Source organism: Ipomoea nil, unplaced genomic scaffold, assembly GCF_001879475.1.
Source record: "Ipomoea nil cultivar Tokyo-kokei standard unplaced genomic scaffold, Asagao_1.1 scaffold2823, whole genome shotgun sequence".
NCBI lineage: Eukaryota > Viridiplantae > Streptophyta > Magnoliopsida > Solanales > Convolvulaceae > Ipomoea > Ipomoea nil.
In genome coordinates, this window is record NW_017619251.1 from 369,600 (window position 1) to 392,163 (window position 22,564).

General features: G+C 36.6%; 1 protein-coding gene and 1 long non-coding RNA gene across 5 annotated transcripts in view; one reads left to right on the top strand and one right to left on the bottom strand.

Annotated features, from left to right (window-relative positions):
* The first annotated feature begins 14,303 nt into the window (after positions 1-14,303).
* LOC109158606 (protein SRG1-like) overlaps positions 14,304-22,564 on the top strand; it is a 69,583-nt gene continuing 61,322 nt past the window's right edge. The window contains exons 1-5 of one of the 4 annotated variants that reach the window (XM_019306487.1): positions 14,304-14,688; positions 17,086-17,336; positions 19,624-19,948; positions 21,279-21,566; positions 21,830-21,897. In XM_019306487.1, the coding sequence (XP_019162032.1) occupies positions 14,422-14,688; positions 17,086-17,336; positions 19,624-19,948; positions 21,279-21,524 (1,089 nt within the window). In that variant the 5' untranslated portion in view covers positions 14,304-14,421 and the 3' untranslated portion in view covers positions 21,525-21,566; positions 21,830-21,897. Of the gene's footprint in view, positions 14,689-17,085; positions 17,337-19,623; positions 19,949-21,278; positions 21,799-21,825; positions 21,898-22,564 lie in introns of those variants that run through there. The other 3 variants (XM_019306489.1, XM_019306486.1, XM_019306485.1) reach the window with 3 other exon arrangements.
* The window catches only part of LOC109158608, a 32,844-nt gene continuing 24,727 nt past the window's right edge, over positions 14,448-22,564 (bottom strand). The window contains exon 5 of the long non-coding RNA XR_002050418.1: positions 14,448-14,478. This is a non-coding gene — a long non-coding RNA (uncharacterized LOC109158608). The remainder of the gene's footprint in view (positions 14,479-22,564) is intronic.

Genomic DNA, 22,564 nt, shown 5'->3' on the forward strand with positions numbered 1-22,564 from the left:
AAGACACCCCCACACTTTCAGGTACTGGTAGGAAGGTTTCCTACCGTTCCACAGCTCATAAGGAGTCTTATCAAACTTCTTGTGGGGTACCTTATTTAAAAGGTAATTACTTGTCAAAATAGCCTCACCCCACGCATCTTGAGGTAGGCCCGAACTTATAAGCATCGCATTCATCATATCTTTCAATGTACGATTCTTTCGTTCGGCAACACCGTTCGATTGAGGTGAGTAAGGTGCAGTACGCTCGTGTATTATACCTACACTCGCACAGAAGTCACCAATAGGTGCTTCGTACTCACCACCTCGATCGCTTCTAACTTTCTTAATCTTACGATTAAGTTGGTTTTCAACTTCATTCTTATAAAGAATGAATTTTTCCAAGGCTTCGTCTTTGCTTTTAAGCAAATACACATAGCAATAACATGTGCTATCGTCGATAAACGTGATAAAATATTTATTACCACCTCTCGTTTGTATCGATCTAAAATCGCACAAATCACTATGAATTAATTCTAGTGGTTCAGTTTCCCTTTCAACCGATTTGAAAGGTACTTTTGTTAATTTTACCTCAACACAAATTTCACATTTGTTATTTGTGTTAATTTGAAAATTAGGAATATGGTCCATGTTAATTAATCTACGTATAGAATTATAATTAACGTGACCTAGTCTACCATGCCACAAATTGGAAGACTCAAGCAAGTAAACGGAATTAACTTTGCTCTTATTCATGATAATAGGCATTACATTGAGCTTAAAAAGCCCATCAGTTACATAACATTTGCCTACAAACATTCCTAACTTAGACAAAACAACCTTGTCTGACTCGAACACCATGCGAAAGCCATGCTTGTTCAACAGTGAGCCAGACACCAGATTCTTCCTCAGCTCTGGAACATACAGCACGTTGTTCAACGTCAGTTCCTTCCCGGAAGTCATCTTCAGAACCACCTTGCCCACACCTTCCACAGCAGACTGAGCAGAGTTTCCCATCCAAACCTTCTCGCCCTCAACAGTCTCAAAGGTATTGAACATCTCTCGGTTGCAACACAAATGCCTTGTTGCACCAGTATCGATGAACCACTCTCGTGGGTTAGAGTCCACGAGGTTCACCTCGGTCACCATAGCCGAAAGGCTAATCTCGACCTCCTTCTGATTGCTTTCCTCAACCATGTTGGCTTCAGAACTCTTGTCCTTCTTCTTTGGAACTTTGCACTCAGAGGACTTGTGGCCAGTCTTGCCACAATTGAAGCATTTTCCATGAAATTTCTTCTTGGTAATGCCTCCTTTCGGACCTAGCTTTTTCTTGTCCTTCTTGTTCTTCTTGGAGTTTTTAGCATGCTCCACAACATTGGCTTTAGCACCAATAGTGACAGAATTTCTTCCATCATTCGTCCTGTTCCCCTCCTCAATTCGGAGTTGCTAGATCAGGTCCTCCAGGTTCATTTCCTTTCTCTTATGCTTAAGGTAATTCTTGAAGTCCTTCCACCCTGGAGGCAGCAAGTGGATAACAGATCCCACTAGGAAGGCTTCACTCAACGTCATGCCTTCGTCACGGATTTCATCAAAGATTAGTTGTAAATCTTCAACCTGACTTAGCACGGTTTTGGAATCAACCATTTTGAAGTCAAGGAATCAGCCAACCACAAATTTCTTTGCGCCGGCATCCTCACTTCGGTATTTATGATCCAAAGCTTCCCACAGCGCCTTCGCTGTGCCAATCTTGCGATATACATCGTATAACGCATCACACAATCCATTTAGGATGTAGTTTCGGCATAGGAAGTCCGAATCCTTCCAATAGCCAACTGCCATCACGGATTGGGCATCCTGTTCCCTTAGTTCGGGAACCTTCTCGGTCAAAAATCTCGCCAAGCCGAGAGTTGCTAGGTAGAACAACATCTTTTGTTGCCACCTTTTGAAATTCGATCCAATACCGGTGAATTTCTCCGGTCTTTCGGCCGAACCACTCGGTACCATAGGTACCCGAGTCATGGGAATATATCCCTCGGTGCTCCCACCATCTTGTGAACCAACGTTCACTGGTGTAGCTTGGGAATTAGCAAAATTATTGCCATTCCCACCACTGTTGTTCTCAACAGCATTCTCCTCCCCGAGAGCTGGCAAAACTGGATTCTCCATTTCTTCTAGGAAATTAGAGATAAACAACCAACGGGAAACGGAAATAAGGTTTTAAGATTGTTGGGTAATATGGTTGTAAAATCCCAAAAATAATAATAATCCTACGGAAAGATTAATATTATATGGGAAAACAGAAAATTGGGAAGGAAAAGGTTGAGTGTTTGGGTATAGGTTTAGCACGAGTTCGAACACAAGGTTCTTTTCCTTAAAACCTTATTTGCTATCTCCCACAAGTGCTATGAGCGTTGTAGCCTAGGTTTCCCAGGATAAAACGTGCTACGATTCCTTGTTTAAGCACCTAAACAAGGAACCCGGCAAACAAAGCAAAGTAGAGAACACTAGTTGGTAAAGAAGAGAGTAGAAGCAGAGTTTTGGGAAGCTGAAAGCTACTGGAATTCCTTTCGTTTTTGTACTGTGTGAAAATACTACTGCTCTACCTCTCTTTATATAGGGCTGTTGGAAGGGATAGCATTCAACATGGCTTTTAAGTGGTATTAAACCAATTGTATAACACCTGTAACGGTCACCCACTAAGTAGGATTAAACTCAGATTTAAAATTGGAATTAAAACAGTATTAATTCCGTAACAGATGAGTTTAATTTGTACAACAAGCTGAACTTTCGGGTTTCAGACCGTTGGGGTGCAGGTTCACACGAGAGCACATCTCTCGTGCTCACTGTGGTGCAACCCCACTACTCTCGGGCAACCCCACTACTCTCGGGCTACACACGAGAGTAGGTGCTCTCGGTTCGGTTTTGGCCGAACCAAGTGAGGCATAACTTAGCCCGCAAGGCCAGCCCATTTCCGGACGACATTCGTGCCCGCAGGTGCCGGCGCACGCGAGCTCGGGCTTGAATCAAGCCTTTTCGATGTCCTCTAGTTGGATTTTGATTTTCACCACCCCCCCCCCCCCCCCCCCCCCCCGCGCGCGCGCACGAGAGAGCCTCTATGCTATACAATTCTACAAGCTTGAAAAGAGCTCATGTATATAAGGGGGCAAATCTTGTTTCCAAACCAATGTGGGACAAAGTCCTACATTTTCCCTTCATTTCTCAACTTAAATGGGTCTACTTTGAGAATCAATATCTCATTCACCCATTATCCGTTTTGAGCGTACAATATATCAATCTCTTCGTCTTACTACGAAGAACCCGAATCCACTTTGACCCGACCCAAATCGGAAGTGGACCCCACTGATAATTGTACCACAAAATAGCCACTTAATATGTCATTTTATGCCATTTTAAGCTAATTTTTTCAACATATATATATATATATATATATATATATATATATATATATATATATATATATATATATATATATAGAGAGAGAGGGAGAGAGAGAGGGAGAGAGAGAGACACACACACCATCGAAGTACAAACTTTTCAAAAGTTAAAAAGTGAGTAATAATAAAACTTTTAATTATTATTTTAAATTTTTTTTTTTTTTTTTTTTTAAATTTCAGAAGAAGATGACGCCCCGTCAATGCTGCAACCAACCACACAACAAAAATAAGTTGAAGTTTTTATCACACTTTAAGTAAGCCGGATGTGACATTACACCTAACATCCAACCACATAATAATAATAATAATAATAATAATAATAATAATAGTAATAATAATAATTATTATTATTGTTGTTATTATTATAATAATAAAAAAAAATTATAATAATAAAATTATTATTATATGGGTAACGCTTTAACGTCTTAGACACTAAACGCCTCCAAGAGTTCAAGGAGCGCCTAGAGATTTTTTCAACCATGGTAACCGTACCATGCGTACACTGTGAGTGGCAAAAAATATAAGCTTGTGATAGAGTTGAAACAGACATTTATATCCATACAATAAGATCCAGATTCATCAATGGCAGCCCCCGTGGATACTGAAGAGCAAGGCCTTGGTGTGAAGTAACAAATGGTCTCTAAGTATCCTTTCATTACCCACAATTAAATGCACTTAAATCGTCATTGTTCTTAACAATTAATACTAGTATTTTCAATCGTGCGTTGCATGAAATGTATTTGTTAAAATATTTTAAGAATATTTGGATCAATATACAATTATATAAATTATAACAATGAATATTATATAGTGCAATAATTTATGAAATGAGTTGGATAGATTATGTTTTCTGATGTTATCTTTTTTGATTTTCCATTTATATAATTAAAATTTATAAATTTAGTTGACAAATTGGTCTAACATTTCTCATCCGGACGACTTAAACAATGCAAATGTCCAATGGTTTCTCTCAACATTTTCATTAATATATTATTAATTTTTTTTGGCAAAATCTTCTTTATATTCATTAGATTAATATTAAAGAACGCCATGTAATTTTAATCTAAATTATTAATAATCGATTTATTTATTTATTTATTTATTTTTTGCAAAATCTTCCTTATATACATATTCATTAGATTAATATTAAAATAACGTGTAGAAATAATTTTAGAACATTATGGCTTCTTGAATTACAAATTTTTTTCTATTTTTCCTTTTAAACTGCTAAGTTTATTATTATTAAGTGTTTGAGCTGGAAAGTTAAAAAGGAGCATTATTGTTTTTTTTTATTTTATAATACTATTGATTGATTAGATTAATAGTAAAATAACGCCCTGTAATTTTAATCTAAATTATTAATAATCAATTATTTTTTATTTTTTATTTTTACAAAATCTTCCTTAAATTAATATTCATTAGATTAGTAGTAAAGTAACACGTATAAATAATTTTAGAACATTATGACTTTTCGAATTACGGATTCTCTTCTATTTTTCTGTTTTTACTGCTAACTTTATTATTATTAGGAATAAGGTTCAAATTGGCCACTAAACGTAATTTGAAAATGCAATTAGGCCACTAAACGAAAAAAGAGTGCAATTAGGCCAATGAACACTCCAAATGTATGCAATTTCACCTGATAGCAGGTTACGATCAATTTTAACAGGTTACCTGCTTACGTGGCAGCTGAGTTGGCATTTTTAATAAATTTTAATAATAAATTTAAAAAAAAAAAAAAACGGAGTGACCGCCGGCCACCCCTTTCGTTCCTTCGTCTTCGGTGGAGACGAAGGAGGGTGAAGGGGGTGGCCGGCGGCAACCTCGACCTCCTTTTTAAAAAAAAAAAAAAATTTACTATTAAAATTTATTAAAAATTATTAAAAATGTCAACTCATCTGCCACGTAAGCAAGTAACCTGCTATCCTGTGAATTTACATACATTTGGAGTGTTCAGTGACCTAATTGCACATTTTTTGAGTGTTCAGTGGCCTAATTGCACTTTTTTTTTTTCGTTCAGTGACCTAATTGCATTTTCAGGTTACGTTCAATAGCCAATTTGAACCTTATTCCTTATTATTAAATGTTCTGGTGTGAAGTTAAAAATGATGGTTTTGTTTTTAATAATAGTATAGATATAGATTATTAATAACCTATTCTTTTCTATTTTCTCGCAAAATCTTCATTATTTTCATTAGATGAATATTAAAATAACGACCTTTAATTTTAATCTAAATTATAAATAACTGATTTTTTTTTTGTTGCAAAATAATCCTTATATTCATATTCATTAGATTAATAGTAAAATAACGCGTAGAAATAATTTTAGAACATTATGACTTCTCGAATTACGGATTCTTTTCTGTTTTTCATTTTTTACTGCTAACCTTATTATTATTAAGTCTTTGGGCGGGAAGTTAAAAAAGAGGATTTTGTTTTTAATAATAGTTTTGATAATAGTATTGATGATTGGAGTAGTGACGGAATAATATTATTAAATATGAATAAGAATTTTAATACTGTTGTATTGTATTACGAATAGGAATAGTTCTGGATTCAAGTAAGAAACCAGGGGAAACGCAGATTCTGGATTTCCAAGTCAAAAACAAAATTGGTTTCCGACTTGAAAATCCAAGTCGGCGACATGGAAATCCATATTCTGGGTTTCCAAGTCGAAAACCTGTTTGGTTTCCAACTTGGAAACCCAGATTTTAGATTTTGGATTTCCAACGAGAAGTCGGAAACCAGATTGGTTTCCTTGACCAATCTGGTTTCCGGTGATTGGTTTCAAGGATTTTGACAAGGGAACTTTGATGTTATTTAATTTTTTTTTAATAATTTTTTTTTGATGTATACATGAACACATTTATTGTATGCTAAAGATTTAAAAAGATAATTTTTTACTTTGCATTATAACAATTAAAATGTTAAGTTATACAATTTTGCTCATTTTTTGAAAAATGAACCAAACACATAAAGACGGTTTTCTGTTGTCCAGCCAAACACTGGAAAGGAAAATGTTTTCTGGAAAATGACTCATTTTCCATAAAATATTTTCCATAAGTTATTTTCCTGCTTTTCAAACGGATCCTTAATGTATGTTAGTGTTATTATTTTTATTATTATTATTATTATTATTATTATTATTATTATTATTATTATTATTATTATTATTATTGTTATTATTGTTATTATTGTTATTATTATTATTATTATTATTATTATTATTATTATTATTATTATTATTATTATTATTATTATTATTATTATTATTATTATTATTATTGTTGTTGTTGTTGTTGTTTTAGCATATGGTTGTATTGTATGGTGTTAGGTGTAGTTGACTTAGTGTTGCCTAGTTATCAGGAGTAGTTTCAGTTTAGTTACAGATATACTTTGTATCACAATTCTATCGTAACTTAATCAGTTAATTCTCCAATCTGGTATCGAGCCGGTACCGATTCTCTCCTCACCGCAAATTTTTCCCCTCCCACCCGTAAGCTCCACCGGCCAGATTTCCTTCCCCCTCCGTCCACGCCATGTCGTCAAGCTTGTCCGATCGCACTGCTTTCACCGCCGGCAGTCCATCTCCGGCAGGTTCGAGTGCACTGTCCGGCGCTCACCACTTTGTGAGCATGAAGCTGACGCATCGCAATTTCTTGTTCTGGCGCACGCAGGTGATTCCATTCCTTCATGGCCAGGAGTTATTAGGCTATGTTGATGGTAGCTTGCCCTGTCCTCCGGCTACCATCACTGTGTCGTCGACCGATGCTGCCTCCGGTGCGACTGCCTCCGTCATCCCAAATCCAGCTTTCAAGGCTTGGGAGAAGCAGGACCAGTCCATCGTCTCTCTCTTGGTCTCCTCCATCGCGGATGAAGTTCTCCATCTCGCCGTTGGCAAAGAAACCTCCGCCGCAGTCTGGACCTCCATCACCACTGCTCTCGGATCCTCGAGCCAAGCGTGCTGTCTCAGCTTGTTGGGGCAATTCCAGGTGTTACGGCAAGGCCACTCCTCCACCGCCGAGTACCTTGGCCGCGCTCAGCTGCTCGTGGACGACTTTTCACGCTTCTGCTGGTTTTATCCATTAAGGATGAAATCTGACATTTATAAAATTTTCGATTTGTTTCCTGTCATGGTAGAGCGACAATTCTCGCGCTCTATCAAGTCTATCCAATCCGATTTAGGGGGTGAATATAGGAAGTTACATACCACTTTCCAAACACTTGGCATAAATCATCGTCAGTCGTGTGCTTATACCCATGAACAAAATGGACGGGTAGAACGCAAAAACAGGCACATTGTTGAAATAGGTCTTACCTTATTAGCTGAAGGCAAAGTCCCCCAACATTACTGGGACTATGCCTTTGAAACAGCAACCTGTTTAATCAATTATTTACCCTCATCAGCTATAAACTTCGAAATTCCTTACACCCGTCTGTTCAAAGTACCTCCAGCATACACTTTTCTTCGAGTCTTTGGGTGTCGGTGCTTTCCATATCTACGCCCGTACAACAGGCATAAGATAGAATACCGGTCCACCCCTTGTGTCTTCCTAGGTTACCCACCTACCTTTAGGGGTTACAGATGCATTGATCTGGCAAGTGGGAAAACTTATATCTGTAGTCATGTCCGATTTGACGAGATTATTTTCCCCTTTTCTACAAGACATATAAATGCTGAGACGTCATTGCCCGCTTTGCCTTGGGCTTCTAGTCCTGTAGTATCACCTACTTCCCCTCTAGTGGTACCTAATGAGGTTCTACAGCGTACTGAGCCTGAACCCGTGCCCCTGGCACAAGAGCCACCTGCACTAGCTATCACTCATACAGCACCTGCTAGGACTCGCAGGAAAAAGGCTGTACCACAGAGTCGGGATCATGTCATGCGCCTACGTCATATGAATAAAGGCTCGAATGAACAGTTTCAAGCCTTAACAGCCACCACAAACCCAACATGTTACTCTCAAGCCGTGGGTCACCCACACTGGCGTGAGGCAATGGACCAGGAGTTCAATGCGCTTCTCCATAATAACACTTGGCGTCTTGTGGCTCCTGAATCTCATATGAATATTATTGGGTGTAAGTGGGTGTTCCGCACCAAACGCAAGTCAGATGGCACGGTAGAGCGTTACAAAGCGCGCCTCGTTGCCAAAGGGTTTAATCAGGTAGTCGGAGAAGACTTCTTCGACACCTTTAGCCCAGTGGTTAAACCCACTACTGTTCGTATGTTATTCTCTCTTGCAGTGTCCAAGCAATGGACACTACGCCAGCTCGACGTTCATAATGCCTTTTTGAACGGACACCTGGCAGAGACTGTTTACATGAATCAACCTCCGGGATATGAGGATCCTACCAATCCCGGACATGTGTGCCTCCTTCAGCGGTCGCTATATGGCTTGAAACAGGCCCCACGTGCCTGGTTTAAGCGCCTTCACGATTTTCTGTTGTCTGCAGGTTTTCAATCCTCCAAAACAGATATCTCCTTGTTCTATTATACAGCTGGGAGTTCCCGGGTTTTCTTACTCGTCTATGTTGACAACATTATTATGATGGGAAATGATGCTGATCTCGTTGCCTCTCTACTGAAACGTCTTGCAACCGCTTTCAAAATCCGAGATCTAGGGGCTCCTCACTTTTTCTTAGGTATAGAAACTATTGCTGATGGTGATTGCATCATCTTGTCACAACGACGTTATATGACTGATCTCTTGGGGCGAGCTGGAATGGTTGATTGCAAGCCGCTTGCCACACCAGCAGCTGTTACAAAGTCAGTTATTCGGTCCGATGAGCCGTTTGAGAATCCGACACAGTACAGACGTGTGGTAGGGGCTCTTCAGTATCTTACCATCACTCGGCCTGATCTTGCATACTCGGTGAACAGACTCTGCCAGTTCATGCACTCACCGACCACTGAGCACTGGGGTCTTGTCAAACGTGTCCTGCGCTACATTAAGGGAACTCTTTCCCTTGGGTTACGGTTTTCACCATCATCTTCTACTCGCATACAGGCGTATTCCGACTCTGATTGGGCAGGGTGTCCTATTGATTGCAAGAGCACAAGTGGGTTTGTTGTCTATCTGGGCTCTAATCTCATATCCTGGCTATCCAAGAAGCAACGCACTATTGCTCGCGGTCTTCCACAGAGGCAGAATACAAAGCCCTTGCTGATGTATCTGCTGAAGTCACTTGGGTTGTCTCTTTGTTACGGGAGTTAGGTCTGCATTCTGGAGAGCCCGCCTCCTTGTGGTGTGACAATCTTGGCGCTACTTATCTATGTGCGAATCCGGTTTTCCATGCCCGCACTAAACATGTTGAGATTGACTACTATTTTGTCCGTGACAAAGTGGCTTCTGGGGACTTCGTGGTCAACTACATCTCCACTACAGATCAGCTTGCTGACGTCTTCACTAAACCGCTTCCAGCGCCGCGTTTTGCTGCTTTAAGGGACAAGCTCAATGTTGTGCTTCACCAACCTTGTGCTTGAGGGGGTGTGTTAGTGTTATTATTATTATTATTATTATTATTATTATTATTATTATTATTATTATTATTATTGTTGTTTTAGCATATGGTTGTATTGTATGGTGTTAGGTGTAGTTGACTTAGTGTTGCCTAGTTATCAGGAGTAGTTTCAGTTTAGTTACAGATATACTTTGTATCACAATTCTATCGTAACTGAATCAGTTAATTCTCCAATCATGTAGAATTATAGTACGAATAGGAAAGTAGGAAACAATATATTCTATTTGGAATTGTATTATACTATTTTACAATATTACACAAACCTTAGTAGTATAGAACTGTTTTGAACAGGAAATTAAAATGTAGGATTTTGTTTTTATTAATAGTATAGATAGATTGATTTAGTAACTGTAATAATCATAATCAGAATAAATTCGCTTTCTCAACCTACTAAAAACACAAAGAACCAATAACACCTCCACTGAAGCTCAAACTCATAATCTTCCAAATGGAAATCCAACCCGGGTACCATTAGACCACATAATCCTGGTATATAAAATGGAATTTTACTATCATGGTTTTCGCAAATTATTCTGTGCACACCCAGGTCCACCTTGCAAGGTGAACACGGGTTTAAATGTTTACCATTTACATACTAAATGTTCAGAATTTATCTTTTAAAAATTCACAATTTGTATACTATGAACACACAATTTTAACAAATATGTAATTGATTACCTTATTTTGTTTTCACAAATTTATTTCACACTGCAGTCACACAATATTAACAGATTAGGATTTGATGATCCTGTATTGTATTCACAAACTTCCTTCTACAATGTTATGTGTTTTGACTTAGAAACACAATTTATATTTTAGAAGTTTACAATTCCAATACTAAAAAATACACAATTTATACGTCGTTTAGGACCAGGATCCACCTTGCAAGGTGAATCTTGGTCCATGGTATAAGAATTGTTGGAAAAATAGCATGATAATGGCATTTTAAGTGGCTATTTTGTGGTACAATTATTAGTGGGGTCCACTTCTGATTTGGGTCGGGTCAAAGTGGATTCAGGTTCTTCGTAGTGAGACGAAGAGATTGATATATTGTACGCTCAAAGTGGATAAAGGATGAATGAGAAATTGATTCTCAAAGTAGACCCATTAGAATTAGAAAATGTAGGTGGAAAGGCTTTTATGAAGCTTTTGTCCCACATTGGTTTGGGAAGTGGGTTTGCACCACTAATTATACAAGAGCCTTTCTAAGGCATATTGACTTGTATAGTATAAAGACTTTTCTCTCGTGCCTAAGTTCGGTGCAAATCAAATCCCAAAGTAAGCTTGGGAAGGCTTGACTTGTGTATGTGGACATGAATTTTCTTCTAAATTATAGAATTAATTTCAATTTCAATTTTAAATTATTGAATTAACTCTCAAGTTAATTGGTCAGCTGTTACAGGGGTTATAGCATTTCTCAGCATTTCTCAACTTCTTCTCTTTTTTTCTTGGCTCATATGTTCATCCCACGCTCTAGCTCGCTGGGTTCCATTATTTAAGTGCTCAAACTTGGAATCGTAGTACGTTTTATCCTGAAAAACTTAAGCCATAACGCCTATAGCCCCTTGTAAGGAAAGAGTGATTTACTCTACTCGTACTAACTACCAAACCCAGAAAATTCCTTTCGTAATAGTAATATTTCGTAAGAACAACTCTATGGTTTTAAAATTTAAACACTGTCTAATTGTCTTGCATAAGGGAGCAGGTCAAATATATGAACTGTATTCCATATTGTAAAGGATGTCAAAGTTTGTTTTATAAGGAATTACATCGATTTTGTCAACTAAATTTTACTTTATATGGATTGAGGGTATAACTTAATAATAAAGTGTACGGTAACGTACTAGATATAAGGTTTGATACTTTAATGCTATTGCATCATTGGTTAGGCCAACCATATGAATTATATTGCATAATTATATTGCCAATGACACCAATTTGACAAGCACTTTGCCTCTTAATTGGACCAATCCAGTGTGAATGAGGATTAGTTTGAATATGATATGAGTTGTACCTCTTACAATTAAGGCATGCTTAAGACAACTCGTTGTCTGACAAAAAAAAAAAAAAAAATTATCAATGACACCAAAGCTGGAGCCTAATGTTATTTATTCAAGTAGAATTGCATTTTTAATTGATAAATGATATGATAATAATAGATTTAGTTTGTGATATAGGTGTCATCATTTATAATTATTCTTGAGTTAATTAGTAAGTAAAATGATAATTTTGGAGTTTTGGCCCTTCTACTAACAACTTTATTAAATTTTATTGTTATTTTTCAGAAATCTTAATTGATTAAAACTAGTCACAAAAGTTTACTTCAATTTTTCTTTTTTCACTCAAGACTTCATGTGGAAAAAATATGAATGATGAGAGAAGGGGAAAAAAAAGAGTAGTCAGACCCACCAGGATGCACCCAACACGTGCTGCTGATGTGTTTTCTTTTTAAAATATAGAGATAAAATGGTGGGTCCACAAAAAGTTGTGAAAAACTTAAAACTAATGGGAAGAAGAGATTTTGTGATTGAGTGAGATAGTTGATGATGAGGTGGATGTTGGGGCCCACAAAAATTAGGGGTAAAATCCCCAACTATTGAGGATGCCCTAACAATACCTTCTTTCATCCTGCACTACTTGTGTAGATGAATGTATTGAAATCTGTGTGTTGAATCCAAATAGTACAATAATAATGCTTTAAATGTTACACCAACATTTTTTCCAGTAAAGGGTTAAAAATAATCCAATTATACTTTTACATAGATATATGACATCACACCTAACATCCAACATAATAATAATAATAATAATAATAATAGTAATAATAATAATAATTGTTATTGTTGTTGTTATACTTTATTCGGTTAAAATTTTTAACTTTTAGAATATGAAATCCTAGCAATTATATTCCTCTGTATTTTAAAAAAAGTTTCACAGTACATTTTAATGAGAAAATTAACTGCTAATCATCTATTAGGCGAAGGTCGACAAAAATTCACAGTATTTTATGGTACCTAGTCCCTTTTATTTAATATTTCCTTTCTTAGCTTATTTATTTATTTATTTATTTATTTGCAAAAAATTTAATTTTAACCCCTCAAGTTTTTTATTACTAGCGATTTTAATCCCAACTTTTTACTATGACATAATATTTTCATAACTCTTCAAAAATGTTACATTTTTAACTCCGAGAGCAACAAAACTATTAAACTCTACTAAAATTTTACTTAATACATAAATATTTTAAAATTTTATTACCTTGTTCTTTATAACATTTGTCAGCTTTGATATTTTTTTCTGCAAAATAGAGATTTGACAATATTTTTCGCTAAATTTTTCCTTTTCAATTGTTACACATCGTCCATATTTTTCCCTACATGCAGTGACGGAGCCATAAAAATATTTGAGTGGGGGCGAAGTTAAAATGACGTTAGAAATATCAATTACAAAATATCACACAGTCATAATAAGAATAAAATACAAAATATATTATAAATTACAATAGAATGTTTTTTTATAGATTAAACAATAGTTATTAGAGTCGGAGCCAAAAATATACTTGAGTGGGTGAAAATGTAAAAATATTTATGACAAAATATGAAACATAATCAATTAGATAAAATAATTTGAATACAATGAAGTATAATATAAACTTGTATACTACATTAATTAAATGATTCATAGAAAATAGACTAAAAGATATTTTAATTTGTTAATTGAATGATTCATAAAAGTAGGCTAAAAAATATTTATCTTCGAAAGGAATGAAAGAGATAAATTAAAATAAATAAGTGAAGATGATGAAAAATGTTTTTTAATGAGATTTGAACCTACAACAATACACTTTTTAACATCAAATTTAGAGTTCTACCAACTAAATTACTCTAACTATTAATATTTTAAACATAAATATATATTTTATACAACGTTTAATGTTATATATGTCGATATATACATACATACATATAAAGGGGTAGGGTGGGGGAGTGGGGGCAGCTGCCCCCGCGCCCCCATACTGCCTCCGTCCCTGCCTACATGACTCTATTAAAATCATATTATTTATTTTACAAATTAAATATCGATATTAAACAAGATTATAATTAAAGAAGAAACATTAAAAAGTACTAAAATATTCATGTACTTGGTAAAATTTTAATAGAGTTCAATAGTTTTATTGGTACAGGAGTTAAAACTGCTACTTTTTTGAAGAGTTAGGGGTGTATATTGTAATGGTAAAAAGTTAGACTAAAATTGTTAGTAAGATATAATTAACTGATTGAGGGACTAAAATTGTATTTTTTTCTTTTAAAAAAATATATACATTTTATGAAGGAACCTTTCTTAGTTTCTTATTGGTGGAACATGGTTATTTCCCTCATCCACCACACGTTCAGTGTGAGTTGGCAGAAAATATAAACTTGTGATAGATAGAGTTGAAACTTGAAACAGATAATAAGAATATTCATCAATGGCGGCCGCCGGCGTGGAAACGGATGCGCAATGCCGCTTTGGTTCCTCATCATCACTCCCAGTGCCTAACGTCCAGCAGCTAGCAAAGGAGAACCCCACCCTGGTTCCAACCCGTTATATTCGTGACGATATCGAATCTCCGGCGGCATCATATTCCACCTCCGGTGTGCCGGTGATCGACTTGCAAAAGTTACTGCGTGAGGACTCAGGAGATTCTGAACTTCATAAGCTGCACTTTGCCTGCAGAGATTGGGGTTTCTTTCAGGTTATAACTAACCTCTTTACACAACTAGATATTAACATTTTAATTTTTGCTTTAATTTTTTGATTAATATTTAGTAAAACGGGGATTAACTAATTTATATGTATGTAATAATATATATAGGAATATTCACACTTTTTGTCTCCCAATTGTTAGCTAGTATCTATTTTAGCACTCATTTTCTTCTCCCAAATATCAGTGGGCATGCCCACAAGAGATCTGCCCACTTTGGATCTAGGCCCTGTTTGGTAAAAAATTGGCCTATAGGTCAATTTTGGTTTATTTGACCACTATTAATTGTTTGATTTAGTTAAAATATCAATATAAAATGTTTGGTTAATTAGCTTTTTGCAACTCTAAAAGGCTAAAATTCAAAAAGCTACTCCAATCAACTTTTTCAATTAGCTTTTTGAGAAAAGAAATTATACCAAATAGCTATCAGCTAACAGCTAATTTACCAAACACTTTTCTACAATCAGCTAATGTTATCAACTATTTATGCCATCTAATTAACACAATCAGCTAACAGTTAACAGCTATCAGCTAACAGTCGATTTACCAAACAGGGCCATAATGTGGCTCAACAAACAGGGTTAAATGTCGGTACCCACAAAGGATCTGTTTACTTTGGGCATAATCCTCACACTGTGGACCGTTTTTGAGTTTCGAACTTTGGTCTCTTATACAAAATACAACTTATTGACTCATTTTCAATTTTAGTCAATGTGGTTCTCGAATGTTTTAGTGTGTTATAAATCTTGTACCTAAATGCACAAAATATTAATTTAGTACATCAATTGTTTACTTATATCAATTTCCATTTCAAAAAATAAAAATAAAGATTTAAAGAACTAATATAAATTAACTATTTTATACATTTAGGGACTAAATTTACAATATGGTAAAATAATTGAGCACATTGACTAAAATTGAAATAAGGAACTAGATTGCATAATAGCTTGACAGACCAAAATTAGTGTAGGATTATCCATCTTCCCCCAGGTTGAATTCTCAACCCGAAGGCCCACCCACACCTCGGTGGATTGTTATGCTTTCATCAGTATGCACCATGCATGGTGCATTCGGATACAAAAACGACGTCGTTTTAACGTCTAACTTGAAAAAAAAAATCAGAATTGCATAACTACACATCCATAATTTCATCACATTCATAATTTCATAACTATACATCCAGAATTACATAACTACACATCCATAATTTCATAATTATAAATCTAGAATTGCATAACTACACATCCATAACTTCATAACTATACATCCAAAATTGCATAACTACACATCCATAACTTCATAACTATAACTCCAGAATTGCATAAGAGTTAATTCCAGCAATGGTCCTCCGACTATATTGATTTTCCAAAATTAGTCCTCGACTTTTAATTTGGACGCTTTATGTCCCTTGACTTTTAATTTCTTTCCAATTGAGGTCCTTTCGTCAAATTACCGTAAATTAAACTTTAAATAAAGGGTAAAATAGGCATTTCATTTTCCTAATGTATAATTCTTCGTATTTCTCCCTTATATGCGCGACTTCGGACATCAGATTCACTTAATTGCTTAATCCCTAAATCTACTCAAAGAACAAAATTCCATTAGGGATTAAGCAATTAAGTGAATTTGATCTCCGAAAGTGCGTATACAAGGAAGAAATACGAAGAATTATACATTAGGCAGATAAAATGACTACTTTACCCTTTCATTTAAAGTCCATTTTACCGTAATCTAACAAAAGGACCTCAATTGGAAAAAAATTGAAAGTCAAGGGACGTAAAGTGTCCAAATTAAAAGTCAAGGACTAATTTTGGAAAATCAATATAGTCGGAGGACCATTGCTGGAATTAACTAATTGCATAACTACACATTCATAACTTCATAACTACACATCCAGAATTACATAACTATACATCCAGAATTTCATAACTAAAAATCCAGAATGAATGAACTAAAAAATGAATAACATAATGTTGTTGCTGGGAATCGAATCTGATTTTTTTTTAAAAAAAGTAGAACGTGCGTTTTGATGCAAAACGACATCGTTTTTGCATCCGTATGCACCATGCATGGTGCATACGGATGCACAACATAATTTGCCGTGTTTGAGAAGATATAAATCTCGATAATTCAGTGGCTCTGTCGACGTACAAGGAATTTGTCCACTTTGAACATAATCCTAACATTGTCGTTGCTGAGTTTTGAACTTTGATATTTTCTTCCAAATACTATCTACTAAATTAGAGATCTAAGCCCGGGCGAGCTCCTTCTTCCCCTTCTGAATATATTAGAGGTTGCATATGTGATTTGAATTTTCCCCTTTTATATTATCTATGAGTAAAAAATAATAATGTAAAGTAGAAAGTAATTAATTGAAATGAAGTGCAGGTGATAAATCATGGAGTGAATTCTTCATTGGTTGAGAAAGCAAAGTGGGAGGCCCAGGCCTTCTTCAATCTACCATTAGAAGTAAAGCAAAACAAGTATGGGCAGGTGGCAGGGGAAAGAGAAGGGTACGGTCAGCAATTTGTTGTATCTGAGGAGCAAAAACTTGATTGGGCTGATATGTTTTTCATTCAAACCCTACCACTACAAATGAGATCACCTCAACTTTTTCCTAATCTACCAGAGGCTTTCAGGTAATTAAACCTCCTTGATGGTTTTATTAGGACCGGGTCCACCATAAACCGGGTATAGGAACATAGGACGGGGGGTAGGGCGCTAGGCCCAGAACAATGCGTACAAAAGCCCGAGGTACAGGCCCAGAATGGCAGCCCAATTACAAAGAACAAGGCCCACAGGATGGGCTATAGCGAACTATGCTACTGGTAGGAATCGAACCCAGGTGACTGGATTGAGAGTACAAGACCAAAACCACTAGACTGTAGTGCTTATTGTGTCTGAGTTGCCCCTTAGCCAAAGATCCAGGGCCCCTATTTATAGCAAGCCCCCCTCCTCCTCTGGCGTCCGCGTGTCCCACGTTGCTCCTCCCCCACTCCGCTTGTTTGTCGCCATGCATGTCATGTCGCCACTATCCCCGCGACTCCCGCATCCTCCACCATGCACGCCGCACCTACCTCCCCCCCCCTCAGTCGTACTTACCTACCCCCTCACGCCGTACCTACCCCCCTCATGCCGTACCTACCTCCCCCCTCACGCCGTACCTACCCCCCCCCCTCATATCGTACCTACCTAACCCCTCACGCCATACCTACCCCCCTCATGCCGTACCTACCTCCCCCCTCATGCCGTACCTACCTCCCCCCTCACACCGTACCTACCTACCCTCTCACGCCGTACCTACCCCCCTCATGCCGTACCTACCTCCTCCCTCACGTCGTACCTACCTCCTCCCCTCACGCCGTACCTACCTCCCCCCCTCATATCATACCTACCTCCCCCTACCTCCCCCCTCACGTCGTACCTACCTCCCGCACCTACTTCCTCCCGCCTTCCGGTCCATGTTCTTCACCCTGGCCCACCATGCGTGCTTGTCTTCCTAGCCCAACAAGACTTAGTCCAACCTCCTTCTTTCACCACCCCCACTTGGGTCAATACTTTCCCAATAAAATGGACCCCTAGGGTCCCATATCCCCATCACTCCTAATATCTTACAAACCACACTTTTTGGGGTGACGAGTTAGTATGTACGGAGTAAATTTCAATCATTATTGTGTGGATCATGGTCTACACAGGTGTGTGGACTATATTATCAAATAATGTATATTTTTTTTTAAAAAATAAATAATGTACATTCAGTATATAAATAGTATATTTTTAGTATATTAAAAATATACATTATATTCAGAAAAAGTACATTATTTGAGTACTAAAAGTATATTATTTTGTATATTGTACATTGAGTACACAAATAATGTACTTTTAGTAAATTAAAAATGTACTTTTTGTTATGGTCCACAAAATAATTTGTTATTAAACCTTGCCTTGTGCCTTTAGCCGGCAAAGGACCATAAGGAGGTAAACCAGCCTAGGTTGCTCGTAGCTGATCGGATCAAATAAAAAAACAAAAAACTAATAGGCTATTCCAGTCGTGAGTCAAATTTGTAACCTTGTGATACCAAAATCAACAACATATGCACTTGGTAAACCCTGCTTTGTGACCTTAGCTGGCAAAGGACCACAGTAAGGTAACCCAACCTAGGTTACCCATAGCTGACCAACTCAAATAAAAATGGGCAAATTATATCGTGCGCCGCGGTGCATAATTGATTATGCACCGTGCGTCAGACATTACAGTGTGTCTAAACCGACACTGTCAAACCGACATCGTTTTATTTAATGAAAAGAAACAGAATCTTCGCAAAAAATAACTCTGTTCTTCAGTTTCATTTTGTATACACTGCAGTTTCAATTCAACACAACTGTACTACAATTTCATTTCGATATAACTACAGTTTCATTCAATATTTATACAATCAAATATGTGAAAATGTTATTTTATTTAATTTTATATACACTATAATTTCATTAAAACACAACTACATGATCATTTGAATATAATTACAGCTTCATTGTACAATATACACTCAAATATGTGAAATGTTATTCAGTTTCATTTTATATATACTGCAGTTCATTTCACCACGACTACAGTATTATTTTGATATAACTGTAGTTTCATTTGATAATATAAAAATAATACGTGAGCCAGTATCGGTTTAGACACACTGTAGTGTCTGACGCGCGGTGCATAATCGATTATGCACCGCGGTGCACGATATAACGACCCATAAAAATGACCGATACATTGCTCCAGTTGGGAGTCAAATTGGTAACTTTGTGAAACCAAATCAATAGTCTAACCAACTTGGCTAGAGCTGCTCTGAACATCCAATTTTATTTTTTTTTTCTAATGATAGAATACATACGCATAAACACTAGTTGTTACACTTTTGGATCGCGCAGGAATACTATAGAAGCTTACTCACTTGAAGTGAACAAGCTTGCCATGAAGATTCTAAGCCTTTTGGCAAAAATTTTGGGAATAAAAGCTGAAGAAATGAGTATGCTTTTTGAAGAAGGGATTCAGGCAATTAGAATGAACTATTATCCACCATGCCCCAAACCAGAACTTGTTTTGGGCCTTAGCCCTCACTGTGACGCAGGGGGTCTAACTATACTCCTTCAAGCAAATGAAACACAAGGTCTTGAGATAAAAAAGGATGGGATTTGGATTCCCATTGTACCAATTCCTAATGCCTTTATTGTCAACATTGGGGGTTCTTTGGAGGTAATTAAACTACTTTTATTTATTTTTGATACAATATAATAGTACCTAGGAAATGTGAATTTAACCTAAGACTTTTTTGGCGTGTTTGGTTCATGGAATAGGTCGGGAATGGAATACCGTTTCTGAGAATAGACCTATTCCATTGTTTATTTTGTCATTTTATTCAAGGTAATAGCGTTCCCGGGAATGAGCTTTTCCCTTTGTAGGGGGAATATCCATTCCTAGGGACCCCCCTGGTATTAGCTATTCCCAAGTATTTGGGAATAGCTTTAGTACTATAATACCGAAAATACCCCACCACCGCCACCACTGCCACCGTCTCCACCACCACCCCACCACCACCACTATCATCGCCACCGCCACCACCACCACCATCGCCACTGCCACCGCCACCGCCACCGCCACCTCCACTGCCACCACCGCTACCACAACCACCGTTGCCATTGCTACCACCGCCACCACCATCTCCACCGCAACGGCCACCGCAACCACCACCACCGCCGCCACCACCACCACCACCACCAACACCAACACCAACACATATTTTTATAAGGGTATTTATGTCTTTTGAAACATATTTCATTCTATTCCTTAAACCAACCAAACACTGTAATATAATTCATAAAGTCTATTCCTTCTGCGAACCAAACAATAGAATATAATTCATATTCTATTCCTTGCCTATTCCATTCCTTATGGAATAGCATTCCTAGCTATTACCTCAAAATTCATTCTGTGAACCAAACGTGCTGTTAATTTCATATAATTTCTCAAACTTATATTATCGACACCGTTATAAAAATCAGTCTAGGCGGCCGCCTAGTCGCCCCTAGGCAGAGGCGACTTTTAGTCGACTGACTGACTAATTGGCCGACTAGGCGTCGATTCGGCCGAGTTGAGCGCCTAACTCGGCCGAGTTGAGAGCCTAACTCGGCCGAGTTAAGCGCCTAACTCGGCCGAGTTGAGCGCCTAACTCAGCCGAGTTGAGCTGCTAACTCGGCCGAGTCGGGCGCTTAACTCGATTGAGTAGGATCTCAACTCGGTTGAGTTGGTGTTCAACTTGGTCGAGTGGTTTTTTTTACGGCTACTACTCTTCTATATTTCTCCAGTCATGTACTCAACTAAACATCTAACATATGCAATTGACTAGTTTTGGGGATTATAACAGTCTAACAACTCCTAGTTCTGAGTGGAAAAAGTGGAGAGTATATACTCGGATTACTCGGCCGCCTAGGCGCCCGACTAACACCTAGCGTCTTCTGCAACGTAACATTGATTATCGAAATACAAGACTTTTAGAAATTTAACAATGATTATATCAATTTTGCAGATCTTTACAAATGGAATTTATAACAGCATTGAGCATAGAGGAGTAGTAAACCGAGACAAAGAGAGGATATCTATTGCAACATTTCACAGCCCAAAGTTGAATGGTGAGCTAGGTCCAGCAAGTAACCTTATCACCCCACAAACTCCAGCAAAATTCAAGAGGGTTAGCATAATGGATTATTTTCGTCAGTTTCTTGGACGAAAACTTGATGGGAAATCACATGTTGATGCCTATAAAGTTGTCTGATGATATTGTTGTGGTTTTTGTTGGATGCCATGTGTACCATGATTGCAAATTATTCTATGGACCCGGGTCCACCTTACAATGTAGATCCGGGACAAAAGTACACAATTTATGTACTGAATGTTCATAATTTTATAAAAGATAAATTGTGAATATTTAGTATGTAAATTGTGAGCATTAAGTATGTAAATTGTCTATTTAAAGTGTGAACATTTGGTATGTAAATTATGAACATTAAATTATATATTTTAGATCTGGATTCACCTTACAAGGTGGGCCGAGTCCATGATACAACTGCTGTACAATGACACATCAATAAAAAAACCAGTAACATCAATTTTATTTGGGTAATCTCACGGTTATTATTATTATTATTATTATTATTATTATTATTATTATTATTATTATTGTTATTATTGTTATTATTGTTATTGTTATTATTATTGTTATTATTATTATTATTATTATTATTATTATTATTATTATTATTATTATGTTTGATTTCCTTAAATAATTCAAAAACTTATTTCTTTTATTAGAGTTAATTTTATTTTTTATCCTAAATTTATAGGTGTCAGTCCATTTTGAGTCTTTTTTTTTTTTTTTTTTTTTTTCAAAACAAAAAACCTCCTTTAGGTCTAGTATTATTGTGACATGATCATTTTTGGTCTTCTAGATATGTTTAAATGAAGTTAAAATGACATTATTAACCAGTCAAAATCCTCCCTTTTTTCTTATTGGAAATAAATTTGCTATCAATACATAAGTATAATGCAAAATTAGGAAAAAATAAAAAAGTGCAATTGAAAAAATCACAAGTCTACTTCATGGTAAACTATAAGTCTAGTGCATACACTACTACACAGAACGCTTTTAACGTCGGCTAAAAAGCGACGTTGTTCTGGGCGACGTTGTATTGAAAACATTCAACGTCGGCTAAATAAATAACCGACTTCGTATATATATATATATATATATATATATATATATATATATATATATATATATATATATATATATATATATATATATATATATATATA